The sequence below is a fragment of the Herpailurus yagouaroundi genome, unplaced genomic scaffold (assembly GCF_014898765.1).
Source record: "Herpailurus yagouaroundi ecotype Mexico unplaced genomic scaffold, PumYag 100, whole genome shotgun sequence".
Classification (NCBI taxonomy): domain Eukaryota; kingdom Metazoa; phylum Chordata; class Mammalia; order Carnivora; family Felidae; genus Herpailurus; species Herpailurus yagouaroundi.
This window is the reverse complement of record NW_024412391.1, coordinates 83,934,868-83,949,986: the sequence shown is the minus strand read 5'-3', so window position 1 is coordinate 83,949,986 and position 15,119 is coordinate 83,934,868. Positions and strand designations below refer to the sequence as shown.

The following is a 15,119-nucleotide window of genomic DNA, read 5'->3' as shown; positions in this document are numbered from 1 at the left end:
AAAACAGAAGTTATCTTTCATATTTTGACCTCTGGCTTTTCTTGGTCAATTAGTTACACTCTGGGCACTGATAGTATCGATGTACAACTCACAAATTTTCTCCCTCACATGTACTAGGTTTAGCTCAGCAAATCTGTACATCTCAGATGATCTAGGGCCATTGACTGGGTCAAGATACACAGGAAGCAGGAAACCAGGACAGCATGGAATCAAAGGAGAGGAAAACAAAAAACAAATAAACAAACAAAAAAAAAAAAAAGGGAGAAATTGTGGGAGAATCAAAGAATCTGTAGTCATTAAGTAAATTTCCTTGCAAAGGTAACTCATTGTGAAAACAATTCCAAAACAAGAGTTCCAAAAATGGTTTGAGAAAGGTTACTTTTTTTTGAAGGACAAGACTACTTTAAGGATGTTAATTATGGTGTATTTCAACATACTAGAACCCAAACTACACAAAAACGCTTTCCATTTTCTTAGAGCTGAAGAGTAAAAGGAAAACAACTAAAGAGTGAGAGGAAAAAGGCAGTGTTCTGTTGGTAGTTAGAACTCATAACTCTAACATGATAGGCACAATTTTAAATCAAGATAGGTACACAGTAAGTTTACAAATACAAGGCTGTGTGCTTTTGAGTTTAGCCATCATGTATTAATCAAAGCTTTGAGGGTTTTGTTTTTATTTTTGCCACTGTGAAGTGAGATCAAAGGATGGAAAATGAAGCAAGTAATATTGAGATACAAAATGAGGCTGATTTTGCTACTGAAACATTCTAAAAAAGCAAAAATGACTTATTATTTGGTTTTGAATACAGAAATACCAAGAGCTTGATTTCCCAGAACTATATTTACTACAAAGGGAAATTTACAAGACATCTATGGACCAATGCCTTTTCAAAACAGAATAAAACAAAGTAAAAAAAAACTGGTGCTCATTCTCTAAAAGTTACCTTAAAAGATTCTGGTTTCAACCCCCTGCCCCAAAGAAACCTCCTTCAGTGCTGTTTTATATGAAAAAAGGTCTTTCTTTACCTTTTGTTTGTAGTGGAAAATAAGGCAGACATCACTAGAAATAAAACATGGGTTCTAAATAGGTGATCATTATACTGTAGCATCAAACACAGTTTTTTTTGCAGTGAGTTCTGCCTTACCTAATAGGTTCTGGAAAGCCTTGTGTCATATTATGTATTGGCTTGTTCGTTTAGAATAGATACAAGGTGGTTCTTATAGTTCTTTCTATAGGAGGCTAGGCTTTAAGATTAAGTATTTTAATTCTCTACTGTTAAATCAACACTTTTTACATAAATATAACTTGGTATAATACATAATTGACTATTTGCATTTCATTAATTTACAATAGGAAAATCATCTTGTTGGATTATTTTAGGAATGCTTTTTTTTTTCAAGAAAATTTGTTTCACTTCTGAATGGTTCCATTGGCACTTTTTCCTAAGAAATACAATTAACAAAACTTACAGAGCTTAAGATGAACTACAAACATTCAAGCTATGAGATCTGACTCCTAAATTTTACACTTAAGAAAAAAAAATACCTCAAATAATTTTGTAGCTATCATTTATTTATTCATTTATTTTATTTAATAGTGAAAATATTAGTACCTAATATACACTCTCCCTGAATGGCAGGGCAATTACAGCATAGGGTTCTCAAAGTAGTAGCATCAGCAGCATGGCCAAATTAAAGATTTTAAATACTATATGCAGGGGCAGGTGGCTCAGTCGGTTAGGTGTCTGACTTCAGCTCAGGTCATGATCTTGTGGTTCATGAATTTGAGCCCCACATCAGGCTCTATGCTGACAGCTCGGAGCCTGGACCCGTTTCGGAATCTGTGACTCCCTCTCTCTGTCCCCTCCCCAGCTCATGCTCTGTCTCTGTCTCTCAAAAAATAAGTAAACATTAAAAAAAAAATACTATATGCAGTTATCAATCTTAGCATAAACTTCTTTCCTTTGCTTCCTATGTAATGAACATTTAAAAGAAAACAAATTTTATTTATTTATTTTTAAAAAAAATTTTTTTTTCAACGTTTATTTATTTTTGGGACAGAGAGAGACAGAGCACGAACGGGGGAGGGGCAGAGAGAGAGGGAGACACAGAATCGGAAACAGGCTCCAGGCTCTGAGCCATCCGCCCAGAGCCTGACGCGGGGCTCGAACTCACGGACCGCGAGATCGTGACCTGGCTGAAGTCGGACGCTTAACCGACTGCGCCACCCAGGCGCCCCAAAAACAAATTTTAAAAATGACTTAAAAAATAATTTAACTGAAAAGGAAATGGCAACATAGAGACTTATAAAGATTTGCTTTAGGTTATAAACTAAAATTAATGGTAATAAAGGAATTAAAAACCATATTCCCAGAATATTTTTTTTTCGATTATAGGAAACAGGTTCAAGGGTGTTAATCTACTATAGAGGGAAACTGAGAACAAACAAATCTAAAGGACAATAAGACACTTTTGAAACAATCATTTTATAGAACAGTATTGCTATTTATGGTCATTTTTGCTTACCAATTTTAAAAATGCTCCTTTTGATACTGAAAAATAATATACCTTGGGAAAACCAACAACATTTACACATATTAAAATTTTTTTTTATGTTTATTTATTTTTAAGAGTGACAGAGACAGAGTGTGAGCAAGGGAGGGGCAGAGAGAGGGGGAGACACAGAATCCAAAGCAGGCCCCAAGCTCTGAGCTGTCAGCACAGAGCCTGACGCGGGGCTCAAGCTCACATAACGTGAGATCATTACGTCCAAAGTCGGATGCTCAACTGACTGAGCCACCCAGGTGTCCCCGTTTACACATGTTTTAAAAAAGCAAACTTAAATAAATACCTGTTTTAGTCTTTCATTCTCTTCCATGAATTTTTTGGCAGCCTCATTAGTATTTTCTGCTTGAGTTTTAAGTACTCCTTTGTTTGACAGTTCTATAGCCAGCTGAGTAATAAGGGTAACCAGACGTCTCAACACACTAAACAAAACAAAACCAAAAAAATCAGATTAATGTATAACTAGACTAGTCATTAGGAATTGTGATTTAAGATAAAAAGTCATTGTCAAATGATTCTCCTTTAGGTATGGATATGGTGGAGGGAGATGTTTAAGGAGGACATGTTTCTTTCTTTTCCTTCCTTCCTTCCTTCTTTCCTTTCTCTCTCTGTAAATCCAAGTCTTTCTGTCAGAACAAGGCTGTGTCTCATTCCTTTGTAGTCTGTTACAAGACTAGCACTTGGAAGATCAGTTCAGCAGTACTTGCTCATTATCCTCTTTTTTTTTTTTTTAATTTTTTTCAACGTTTTTATTTATTTTTGGGACAGAGAGAGACAGAGCATGAACGGGGGAGGGGCAGAGAGAGAGGGAGACACAGAATCGGAAACAGGCTCCAGGCTCCGAGCCACCAGCCCAGAGCCCGACGCGGGGCTCGAACTCACGGACTGCGAGATCGTGACCTGGCTGAAGTCGGATGCTTAACCGACTGCGCCACCCAGGCGCCCCTCATTATCCTCTTTTTAGAGGTCATGAGGAGTAGAAACAGAATTTATTTTACATTTTTATTTATTTTAGAGAGACAGAGCACAAGTGGGGGAGGGGCAGAGAGAGAATGAGACACAGAATCTGAAGCAGGCTCCAGGCTCCAAGCTGTTAGCACAGAGCCTGATGTGGGGCTCGAACTCACAAACTTTGAGATCATGGCCTGAGCCAAAGTCGGACACTTAACTGACTGAGCCACCCAGACGTCCTGAAACAGAATTTTAGACAGTGTGGCAGGTCAGTAAGTCCCGAAACAGAATTTTAGATAGTGTGGCAGGTCAGTAAGTGAAGTCGTTTTTGCTCTTTTGGTTCTTTTTTTCCCCTACCACCTCAAAATCTGCTATTTAAAGAGCATTGTGTGAGGTTGGCCAAGCCTGAAAACTGGTCATTCACATTTGTTTATGGGTAACTTCCATTGTTAGAAATTAATATCTTCAAATATTCATTCAACAGGTATTTCCTTTGCTAGTAGGTATTAGGAACTGCTAAGTGTTAAACACTATGCTATGCACTGGGGACATAGCAGCAAATGAGACAAAGTCTTTCAAGGAGTTTGGGTTCTAGTTGGTGAGGCAAGAGTTACAATGGTATTTAATTGCAAACATGAATGATACTCAAAAGAGCACACAGCAGAAACTATCTGCTTTGGGGGCAATGATGGTCACACAAACAGCTTCTCTGTGAAAGGGGCTGAAGGATGAATAGAAATTAGCCAGGGAAGAGCAGGGAGTTCTGGGAGAAGGAAAAGCAGGTGTGAAGACCTTGAAGCAGGAAGAAGTTAGGTACTCAATAAATATTTGTTGCAAGAATGAATGAAAGAACAGTGAAGGGCAGTGTGGGTGGAAGTGATGTAAATGTCAGAGAACAGTATGAGACAAGGGGCCAGATCATGAAGGGCCTTCTGCACCCATCTAGCCTACAAGTCATAATGGCTATTGGTTATTTGGGTATATCATTGGCTTTCTTTTATGGAGATGTCAGTATACTAAACAGTGTAGAAAAAAAAGATCTGTGAGTAGGAAAAATGAGTTAGAGAAACATAAATCATGTTCTAAAATTGTGCTTAAAAACTTACAGCCAGAAAAATAATGAAAATCCAGAAATGTAAAGATTCCTTTGAGACCTAAAAAGTTTCATTTGTGCATGTTCATAGGCACCAGGTTTACTGCTTAAGCCTTTTTCAATGGCAGGTATAGAGGAGTATTTCCTTACTTCTCTCACAGCATCTATTAGAGAAAAAGAAAAAAAAAACATTACTTTTAGTTTTTAATAATATAAAATTGTTATTAAAACGGAAAGCAGTTTTGGGGTGCCTGGGTGGCTCATTTGGTTAAGCATTTGACCCATGATTTCGGCTCAGGTCATGATCACAGGACTATATGGTCTAGCCCCATGCTGGGCTCCAAGCTGAGCATGGAGTCTGCTTAAGATTCTATCTCTCCCTCTCTCTCTGCCTGTGCTCCCTTCTCTCTCTTTCTAAAATAAAATTAAAAAAAAAAAAAAGAAGGAAACAAGTTTGAAAATAACTGAACTTTTAAATAATGGACTTTTTGGACAGGTTCTCTTTTTGTCTTTTCCTCTACAACACCTGGGAGGACACATGCTCAAAAGAGATGTTCTGTAAATGGATGCTAGTGGCAAACTTTGTAACAGGTTTTTTTTTGTTTTTGTTTTTACTATTCATCTAGGACTTATTATCATTGTACTGTCTCTCATCTCCAGCTACACTGCAAACTGTTACCCTTCACTCTTTCTATCCCTAATAGGCTGAATAAAATTCAACCTGTTGACGATAGTATATAGGTCATCTTCCATTGCAATCAATGGCAAGAGACTATCCTATTTTCCATTCTGTATTAGCATTTTATTATATCTATTATTTCTTTAATATCATCAAATCATTATGGTAATTATTAAAGTAATATTAAGTCACTTAAATTAATATTATTAAAGTAACATTGATATTATTATTATTACTCATCAAGGTACCTGGGTGTCTCAGGCGGTTAAGTGTCTGACTTTGGCTCAGGTCATGATCTCACAGGTTGAGAGTTCGAGCCCTGCATCAGGATCTCCGCTGTCAGCATGGAGCCCACTTGGGATCCTCTGTCTCCCTCTTTCTCTGCCCCTCCCCTGCACTCTCTCTCTCAGATAAACTTAAAAAAAATATAACTTGTTAATACTAGTAATATTAATATGACTTCACTGAGATTTTAGAAATATTTGGCTACACTGACATTATATATATGGGTATATATACATATATATATACGTATATTCAATTACGTATATATACCCATATATATATATATATATATATATACACACATACATATACCCATATATACATATATATACCCGTATATATACTTTTGTTTTAGTTTATTTTCAATTATAGAGTTTGCTTTTCTCTAGCTTCATAAAATTTAAAGTTTTTTCCTTCAAATTCTGGAACAGTTTAAGCAGCATTAATAACATCTGCTTTTTGAAAGTGGTAGAATTTCTTACAAAATTATCTGGTTTTATTCTTCTCTGAAGGAGGTAGCTTTTTTATAACTTTCTATAATTCTTCTATGCAAAATTGGTCTGCTTAAATTTTCTGTATCTCCTAGCATTCATCTGACAAGTTATATTTCTCTACAAAATTACCCACTTCGTATAGGCTATCAGATTTATTTGCATAGAGGTGTACAAAATAGTCTCTTAAATTATCCTTAAGAAATTTTCTTAGACAGGGTGCCTGGGTGGCTTGGTCAGTTAAGCATCTGACTCTTGATTTTGGCTCAGATCATGATCTCATGGTTTGTGAGACTGAGCCCTATGTCAGGTTCTGTGCTGGGCATGGAACCTGTTTGGGATTCTCTCTCTCCCTCTCTCTTTGCTCCTTCCCCATGTGTGTTCTCTCTCTCAAAATAAATAAACTTAAAACAATTTTTTTCTTGGTCTTAATGGCTATTTCCCCTTTTCATTCCTCAGACTGTTGCAATAATATACAAAGAGCATACCAACAACCACTACAAAGTAACTAAAAAACCCGCCAAACAAATAGTATTTTATTAAATAAAAAATAGTTTTTTTTATTAAAAAACATTTTTTTAATGTTTATTCATTTTTGTAAGTGAAAGCGAGAGAGACAGAGTGTGAGCAGGGGAGGGGCAGAGAGAGAGGGAGATACAGTCTCTGAAGCAGGCTCCAGGCTTTGAGCTGTCAGCACAGAGCCAGATGTGGGGCTCGAACTCATGAACTGTGAGATCATGACCTGAGCGTAAGTCGGACGCTTAACCGACTGAGCCACCCAGGCACCCCCTTTGGCTTTTTTTTAAGTTTATTTATTTATTTTGAAAAAGAAAGAGCAAGCAGCAGAGGGGAAGAGAATGAGCGAGATAGGGAGAATCCTAAGCAGGCTCTGCCCTGCCAGTGTGGAGCCCAACGTGGGTCTTAAACCCACAAACCATGAGGTCATGACCTGAGCTGAAATCAAGAATCAGACGCTCAACCGATTGAGCCACCCAGGCGCCTCAAAGCTTCTTCGGCTTTTAAATGAAAATAATATTTCTGGATCTATTATACAGAAATGCTGAACATTAATCAATAATATCAAAGAAGTTTATAAATACAAATGGTCCTACAAACCCACCTGTAGAATAAAATCACCTGTAGAAAAGGAGACTGTGTGTGAAAAATGAAGTAAGGGCAACGATAGGGGCAGGGTGTAATACGTAGTCAATTTTCTATAAACCACGTGGAGATAGCCTTGTTTGGATCACTTGTGGAAACTTTCAAAACCTGGGATGCATTTCTGCTGACACTAAACATATTCCAGGGTTTCCTGCTTCCTTTCTGCCTATTCCCACCTTAAAACACACATAAACACATTCAGTTAATACAGGCTCTAGGAACATGAAACCTGGTAATGATTACCTTATTAGAGAAACAACCAACAGGAAAAGTGAGATAAAATTGAAAGTAAAGTAATAAATTATACTTGAGCAATCTACTGGTTTTGCATTATACTTTTGTCATTCTAGTGGCTAAGAACACTGGACTATGTACTTAACATACGCTAATACATTTAAACCTTTAAACACCTCAGTGAAGCAGGTGTGATTACCCTATTCTGAGATGGAAACACTGAGGTTTAAAGGGTAAGTCCTGATCTACCTGCCTTTACCATCTATGGTCAAAGCTCCTGCATTGACCATCCTTGATGTCCCTATTCTCTGAGAATTAATTACCCATCCTACCCATGCATGTAGGGTCTAGTCAGTGGTCATGGTTCTGTGCTTTGTGACTCCTACCCTTATTCCTTATAACTGAAATTCAGACTCAGAAGTAGCTAATTAATCCTTGCATATGGCTGGAGTGATGACATTTGGCAGCTATGTGGTGCCCACTTTCTGCCTTGGGAATAGAGCATCAGAGTCCATGGAGATAAGGAAGAATGAAGTAGACCCACAGAATAATGCAGGCACGAAAGAGACACTTGAGTTCCTAGGTCTAATCCCTCCCTGGAATTTGGCTTCCTTCCTTCCCTGAGCTGCTCTAAAACAACCCTGCATTTTATTCTAAGTTCCCGTTTCTTGCTCAAGTGAGGTCTGTTCATTTCTGATATATGTAACCAAAAGAACCTTAGAGTACCATTCTCCTTCCTTATATGGATATGTGGCAGCTTTTAGTAGAAATTCTTGTGATAACTTTACAGTTAAAAGATCACGATACCAGAGCCAGTAGGAGCTGCAGAAATAGTTGCCTTTTCTCTCTCTGTTCTACAAATGGATAAACAAGACTCAGAGAGATGATGTGCCAAAAGGCAAACAGTTAGCTGGTGGCAGAGTTGGGACCTGTTTTCCTTACTTTGCTTGTTTTTTTTTTTTTTTTTTATTAATTTTTTTAATGTTTATTTTTGAGAAATAGAGAGGCAGAGAGAGGGAGACAGAGGATCTGAAGCAGGCTCTGTGCTGAGAGCCGAGAGGTTGATGCAGGGCTTGAACTCAGGAACTGTGAGATCATGACCTGAGCTGAAATCAGACACTAAGCCGACTGAGCCACCCACGCGGCCCTGTCCTTTACTTGTTTAATGTTACTTCTTACGTGGCTGGAGATTTTCTTTTTTTTTTTAACGTTTATTTATATTTGAGAGACAGAGACAGAGCACGAGTGGGGAAGGGGCAGAGAGAGAGAGACAAAGAATCCGAAGCAGGCTCCAGGCTCCAAGCTGTCAGCACAGAGCCCGACGCAGGGTTTGAACTCACAGACTATGAGATCATGACCTGAGCTGAAGTTGGACGCTCAACCAACTGAGCCACCCAGGCGCCCCTGACTGGAGATTTTCTTGATAACAATAGCATACCATGGAACAAATACTGACATTTTGAAATAACGCATGAACCCATTCACATCCTGATACAGTCATCTACTCATACCTTCGCACACCAGCTGTTCCTCATTTTATAAGAAGGAATTCATTTCAGAGGTTGGTGGTATGGGACATGGGAAACATTTCTTCATAAAACAGTGACATAGGGGTGCCTGGGTGGTGCAGTCGGTTAAGCGTCCGACTTCAGCCAGGTCACAATCTCACGGTCCGGGAGTTCGAGCCCCGCGTCAGGCTCTGGGCTGATGGCTCAGAGCCTGGAGCCTGTTTCCGATTCTGTGTCTCCCTCTCTCTCTGCCCCTCCCCCGTTCATGCTCTGTCTCTCTCTGTCCCAAAAATAAATAAAAACGTTGGAAAAAAAAATTTAAAACAGTGACATATATGGCAGTTAACCCAGGATGACCCCTGTACAACCCACTATGTATCAATAGCAACATTAACTTAGTTAATTAAAAACCCAGTGAATTCATTAACTAAAAAAACCCTTAGAGTTAAGCTTAGTCAAAAGAGGAATTCAATACTTACCTAGAAATAGAACAATCAATAGGACTATAATAGTAAGGAAAGCCTTGTTCCAGAAAGTTGCAATTTTACCCCAGACATTAAATGAAAAAATTTTCTGCCATCTGTAAAGTAATACAATTACATTAGGTATAAAAAAAATCAAAAGATTCTGAAATGTTTTACAAATATTCAATTAACATTTTGGTAACTGTATAGTGAGTGAAAAGAATTACAGAAATTTAATTTTTCATGTCATATCAGAGATTTACCAATTCTCTCATATGACATAAGTGTCTCGTGAAACAACTCAAGTTTAATGATAATCTGACATTATCTTCTGTCTGGTGGCTTAAATCTTCTGAAGCGAAAGTAGCTAGCTTTTAAAGTAAAGATACATGATCAAAACCTTAAAAAGGAATTCTTATAGTAATATGCTATATTGCTGATAGAAGTTATCACTTTGTATCTTTTCGCTAATCAGGATAATAACTCAGAAATAACAAAGGCCTATTGGTCTAATAATCAGCAGAATTTCAGGAGGAAGGGGTCCAACTCTGCATTATTTATTTTTACATAATATACTTTAACATCTACTCCAAGTAAAAGAATTCTCTATTTTTACAAAGGAATTAAAAATGTCATTGAGATGTTACATACATAAAGTGCAAAGAAGTTGAAATAGATTAATAGATTAATGAAGTTTTACATATGTATATACTCATGATTACCACTCAGATCAAGATGTGAACACGGGAAACAAAATGGTGGGAAAAAAGTCTAGATGGACTGAATGGCACAAAGACACAGAGGTAAGAAAATATGGATTATAAATGACAAAGATGAAACCAATCCACCACACAATTAGGAAGGTAACAAACTTTGTACAGGGCATTTTATTTTATTTATTTTATTTTTTAAAGTTTATTCATTTTGAGAGGCAGGGAGGGAGCTTGAGCAGGGGAGGGGCAGAGAAAGAGAGGGAAAGAGAGAGAGAATCCCTAACAGATTCCATACTGTCAGCACAGAGCCTGACGTGGGGCTCGAACTCCCGAAACCAAGAGTCAGATGCTTAGCTGACTGAGCCCCCCAGGTGTCCCTGTACAAGGGTATTTTAAATGAATAACAGATGAACGAAGTCCAAAGGAGACATATGAAAGTAATAAGCACCTAAATAAGGTTCAAACACTAACAACCTAAAAAAAAGTTTTACTTCAAGATTATGACAAATTATTGGCTAATAACTTTCGAGAACAACCCTAAGTAGTAACTCGGAGTTGCAAGGAGAGGGAGACTGACATAGGTGAAGGAGGTCCTTCTGTCTCTATGCTTCCAGTGCCAGAGACGCTATTCAAATTTTTCATTACAAAAAATTTTATATTTTTAGAAAAAGAACATAAGTGGCAATACCTTCATCTAAGACCCACTGTAAATTCACATTTTAGGGGCCAGTATAAAAGGAACACAAAAGAGAACTCCTACAGGGAGCAACTAGCAGTTTCTACTGAGACTCACTTCAAGGAAAACTGATAATAGCTATTATATTTTGAGTCCTTACTATACTATGGTTCTAAGCACTTGTATGTATTTTAGCTCATTTTATCACCACAACCACTATATGAGGTGGATACCAGTATTACCTCTATTTGACAGATGGAGAAACTGGCCAGAGATGGTAAATAATTTGCATAGGGTCATACAGTAACATGCAGAGCTGAAATATACACTCAGGCAGTCTGACTTCTAAGCATGTGTCTTTAACCAGTGGGTTCAGTGAGAAAATGATAGCCTAAATTAAATAAAATTGAATCCTTCTCTTTGACAACTATGGTGATACATGCATAAAAGATGTGGATACACACAGTAAGGACTGTGTGTATATTGTAAATGAGTTGTGTACACATATATTTTCTTATGTATATCTGTACATGAGTATATAATCTGTGTACTTACATACACATCTATCCAAGAGCTACTTGAAAAAGACAGGAAAAAATTAAATTTGGCAGGAAGAAAAATATCCATATTCTATGGATTTTTTTTACATTTATTTATTTTTGAGAGACAGAGCACAAGTGGGGGGGGGGGAGGGTGCAGAGAGAGAATGAGACACAGAATCCAAAGCAGGCTTCAGGCTCTGAGCTGTCAGCACACAGCCCGACTCGCGGCTGGAACTCACAAACCCTGAGATCATGACCTGAACTGAAGTCGGACTCTTAACTGACTGAGCCACCCAGGCGCCCCACTATGGATCATTTTCATGGAAAAAAACATTAATGGACAAAAAAAAAATACATATTTTTGGAAATGCTTAAGCCTTATTTATAAATAACACCTTTCTTTCTTTTGAATACAAGACTCTCTTGTTGGACCTACCACCAAAAAGCTAACAGGGTGTTATAGAGATTTCAAACCAACAGGATAAGCAGTAGAGTAGAACAAGCACTAGGCTGAAAGCCAGATTCTTGTCTAGAGTCAGCCACAGATCAGCTAGATGACCTTAGACTACTTTCCCTATATAGGAATATTTGGGTTGGATAAAATGATCTCTAATGCTCCTTCCTACAGTGTGATTCAATTTTTTTCTTTAGTAAGGAAGAAAAAAGTGATGGCATAGCTCATAGGCAAGAACAGGAGTGGAAATCTAGGTAGGTAAGAAGCAAGTTAAGAGTTGTAAAGACCACCTGGACCCTGAGCCAAAGTAAAAACTTACGTAAGTCTCTTCCAGTCATGGGTTCTCACTAAACTTCTCTCTAGGATCTCATTTATGAAAGGTTTTCTTTTATGCCAGGAGCATGAACAAAGGTGTTGCAACATTTTTATTACAAGTGTATTTCACCATCCATACTAATCAACTTTCTGGATCTAAAACTGAACTCATATGGTAGCTACACTTGTGGTGAGCACAGCATAGTCATAGAGAAGTCAAATCACTACTCTGTACACCTGAAACTAATGTAACATTGTGTGTCAACTTTCCAACCTTGCCCCCCCCACCCCCAAATAAATAGGAGGATGATTGCAGGGGAAAAGTCAGCCAATGCTTCAATTGAAATACTTTTACAGATCTTTCAAAGTTCCTTACTAACGAATTAAGGCTAATGTATGTATGGTTATGGTACGTTCCATATTCAATACTTTAAATATATATTAATTCCGTGTACGGAAAAAAGCAGTAAAACATTAATGAAACTATTTTTGGGTTGCATAAGGCCAAAACGAAGAATCATTTACTGGCATAAGTCTCTACATTGTTGTTCGTTCCACTGCCCAAATGAAACATTTCTGCACCCATTTGGTGCTGTAAACATTTATCCATTTCCCTTTTTTGAGTTCACTGTTCCAAGTCCGGGCAATAAAAAAGGTTAAGTCTGATGACAGGTATTAAAAGCACAACCACTGCTATATTATATCTGTAACCGAGAGAGTCAAGAGGACTGGGCCCTTTTCCTTTTAGAAGCAAGGGGAGACAAAGTTAATTCGTTTGTACACATAGTAATATTTATATAACGTGATATTTTAACATCATTAGATATTACCTAAAATTTGTGAGTTTAAAGAGCACCTTGAATATAATCAGCGTTCAAAACTTTTTAATCCTTAGGAAACTTTTCTCATATCACTCGTAACAGTCTAAAGTAGCTAATCATATGCTTATTGTACTTATTGTAACTTATCGCAACAATTTGCAGGTTTCCTACCTCTGAGGAGGAATAAAAGGAAGACAGAAGATTAAAATAAGTCCTATTTCAGCATAAAGAAAGGTTGCAACTGCCACCCACTGGAGTGTCATTTTTTTCCTCTTCACACCTAAATAGAGAAACACTTATTTTACTTTACTGCCTTTTAGAGAAAAACTTGATTAAAGCCCTGGGACGTAATGTTTTCGTCCAGGGGGTCAGACGGGGCCGGTCCCTCCTCTAACCCGTGGCACCTGGCCTTAACCCCCAGTGGGAGGGGCAGGGCAGGGGTCAAGGGTGGGCCCAGAGGTCCGTGTCTCCACTTCCTCTGAGAGCTGTGCGGAACCGGCCTGCACGGCACAGAGGACGTGCTGGCCCGCCACCCTCGCAGCGACAGAAGCCTAACGCCACCCTCCACTAACGCCCGCGCCTAGGCGCCCTCCTTCTCCGCGAACGCGCCGCGGTCACGGCCTGCTCCCGTGGTCCAACCGCGGAGGGAGCTGCGCGACCCCGCGCGGCCTGGCGCTCCTCCCCGCCGCGGGGACCGCGGCCCCCCGGGAGCCCGTCCGGCCTTACCCCGCCTGCGGCCCGCCTGGCTCCCCGCGCTGCTCCGCGCCACCGACGCGCGGGACGTCAGACGCCGCGGCGGGGCGGAGGTTGGGGGGGAGGGGAGCGGGGCCGGGGAGAGCGCCCCACCCCCTCCTCGTCTGCCCCCGCCCCCGCTCGGCCGGCTCCGGAGCCCAGCCCCCCAGCCCCGAACCTGGGGGCCCGCACCCCCCCGGCGTCGCCGGCGGCGCGAGGACGACGATTAGCAATAATTGTTTTGTAATTGATGGTGGAGTTGGAGGGTGACTCACACTTTTCGGGCGCATGCTTGGGGTTCCCGAGTCAACTTCTTGAGAGCCGACCTTAAATTTCTAATAAAGTGTGGTTTGGTTGGGAGGGGTTGCGGTTAATCGACGTTTTCTGAAAGGGCTTCGTGGGGTCCACGAAGGAATGGCTCCGGGGCGGCAGGGTTTGATGGAGTGATGCAATTCAGTGAACGTGTTTGAAAGGCATTCCTTTCCTGTTCTGTCTCTTTTGGGGTAGAAACAGTTTTATTGTCCGGAATTAAGCTCTAGTTAAATGGGAGGGCCAGGATTGGGTGGTTGTGCAGTATTTTTTTCTGAGAACGTGGAAGAAAATGCAGCTTCGAAACATATTTTCCTGCTCTTGTCCATAGGCTGGGAAGAGACTCTAGGGAGATATTTGGGACTGATAGGAATAGAAAACAGTGTGTGGGTGCATTCCTTCAGTTACTATTTTCCAGGTTTCCAAATTCCGTGAATAACAATTATTAACCGTTTTCATTATTGACATCAGGAATTGACAGTATTATCCTTCCGGACAGAATTATTTTGGGACTATTAAATGATGTAAATAGATAATTACAGAATATAAAAATACACTTTTTAAAAATTTTAAATGTTTATTTATTTTGAGGGAGGGCTGCACACACTAGTGGAGGAGGGGCAAAGAGAGAATCCCAAGCAGGCTCCACACTGCCCACACCTTGGTGGGGAGGGGAGGAGAGTTGAGAGTCCTTGGAAGCCAACGACTGGGCCACCCAGGCGCCCCTAAAAATACATTTAAGTGGGTGCTTTTTCTTATCACAAATATACCTGATCACACGGAAAAGAAAAAGACTGAACAGTAAATTAACTATAGGGAAGGGTTTTGTTTTGTTTTACATCAATCGTGTTTAGAACTCGATGCTCTTCCACACTGGTTCCTTTGAAAGCCTGTGCACCTTATTCTATGCTCCTGTGCTCACACCACTAGTATAACTAACTTTAATTTGTAAACATAAAAATTACTTAGACTATAGCTCCCTATTTCCTTATATACTACTTACATCAAATAAAAAAGCCAATTATCTTAAAAAAGATGTTAACTGGGGTGCCTGGGTGGCGCAGTCGGTTAAGCGTCCGACTTCAGCCAGGTCACGATCTCGCGGTCAGTGAGTTCGAGGCCCGCG

The 15,119-nt window shown here is 39.5% G+C and overlaps 1 protein-coding gene across 2 annotated transcripts in view; it reads right to left on the bottom strand.

Moving 5' to 3' along the window:
• LOC121028884 (B-cell receptor-associated protein 29) overlaps nucleotides 1-14,367 on the bottom strand; it is a 57,625-nt gene extending 43,258 nt beyond the window's left edge. The window contains exons 1-5 of one of the 2 annotated variants that reach the window (XM_040472934.1): nucleotides 13,960-14,367; nucleotides 13,124-13,232; nucleotides 9,447-9,547; nucleotides 4,623-4,773; nucleotides 2,852-2,987 (exon numbers count right to left, since the gene is read on the bottom strand). In XM_040472934.1, coding sequence (XP_040328868.1) covers nucleotides 2,852-2,987; nucleotides 4,623-4,773; nucleotides 9,447-9,547; nucleotides 13,124-13,215 — 480 coding nt within the window. In that variant the 5' untranslated portion in view covers nucleotides 13,216-13,232; nucleotides 13,960-14,367. Of the gene's footprint in view, nucleotides 1-2,851; nucleotides 2,988-4,622; nucleotides 4,774-9,446; nucleotides 9,548-13,123; nucleotides 13,233-13,678; nucleotides 13,786-13,959 lie in introns of those variants that run through there. The other variant, XM_040472933.1, reaches the window with a different exon arrangement.
• Between the last annotated feature and the right edge of the window lie 752 nt (nucleotides 14,368-15,119).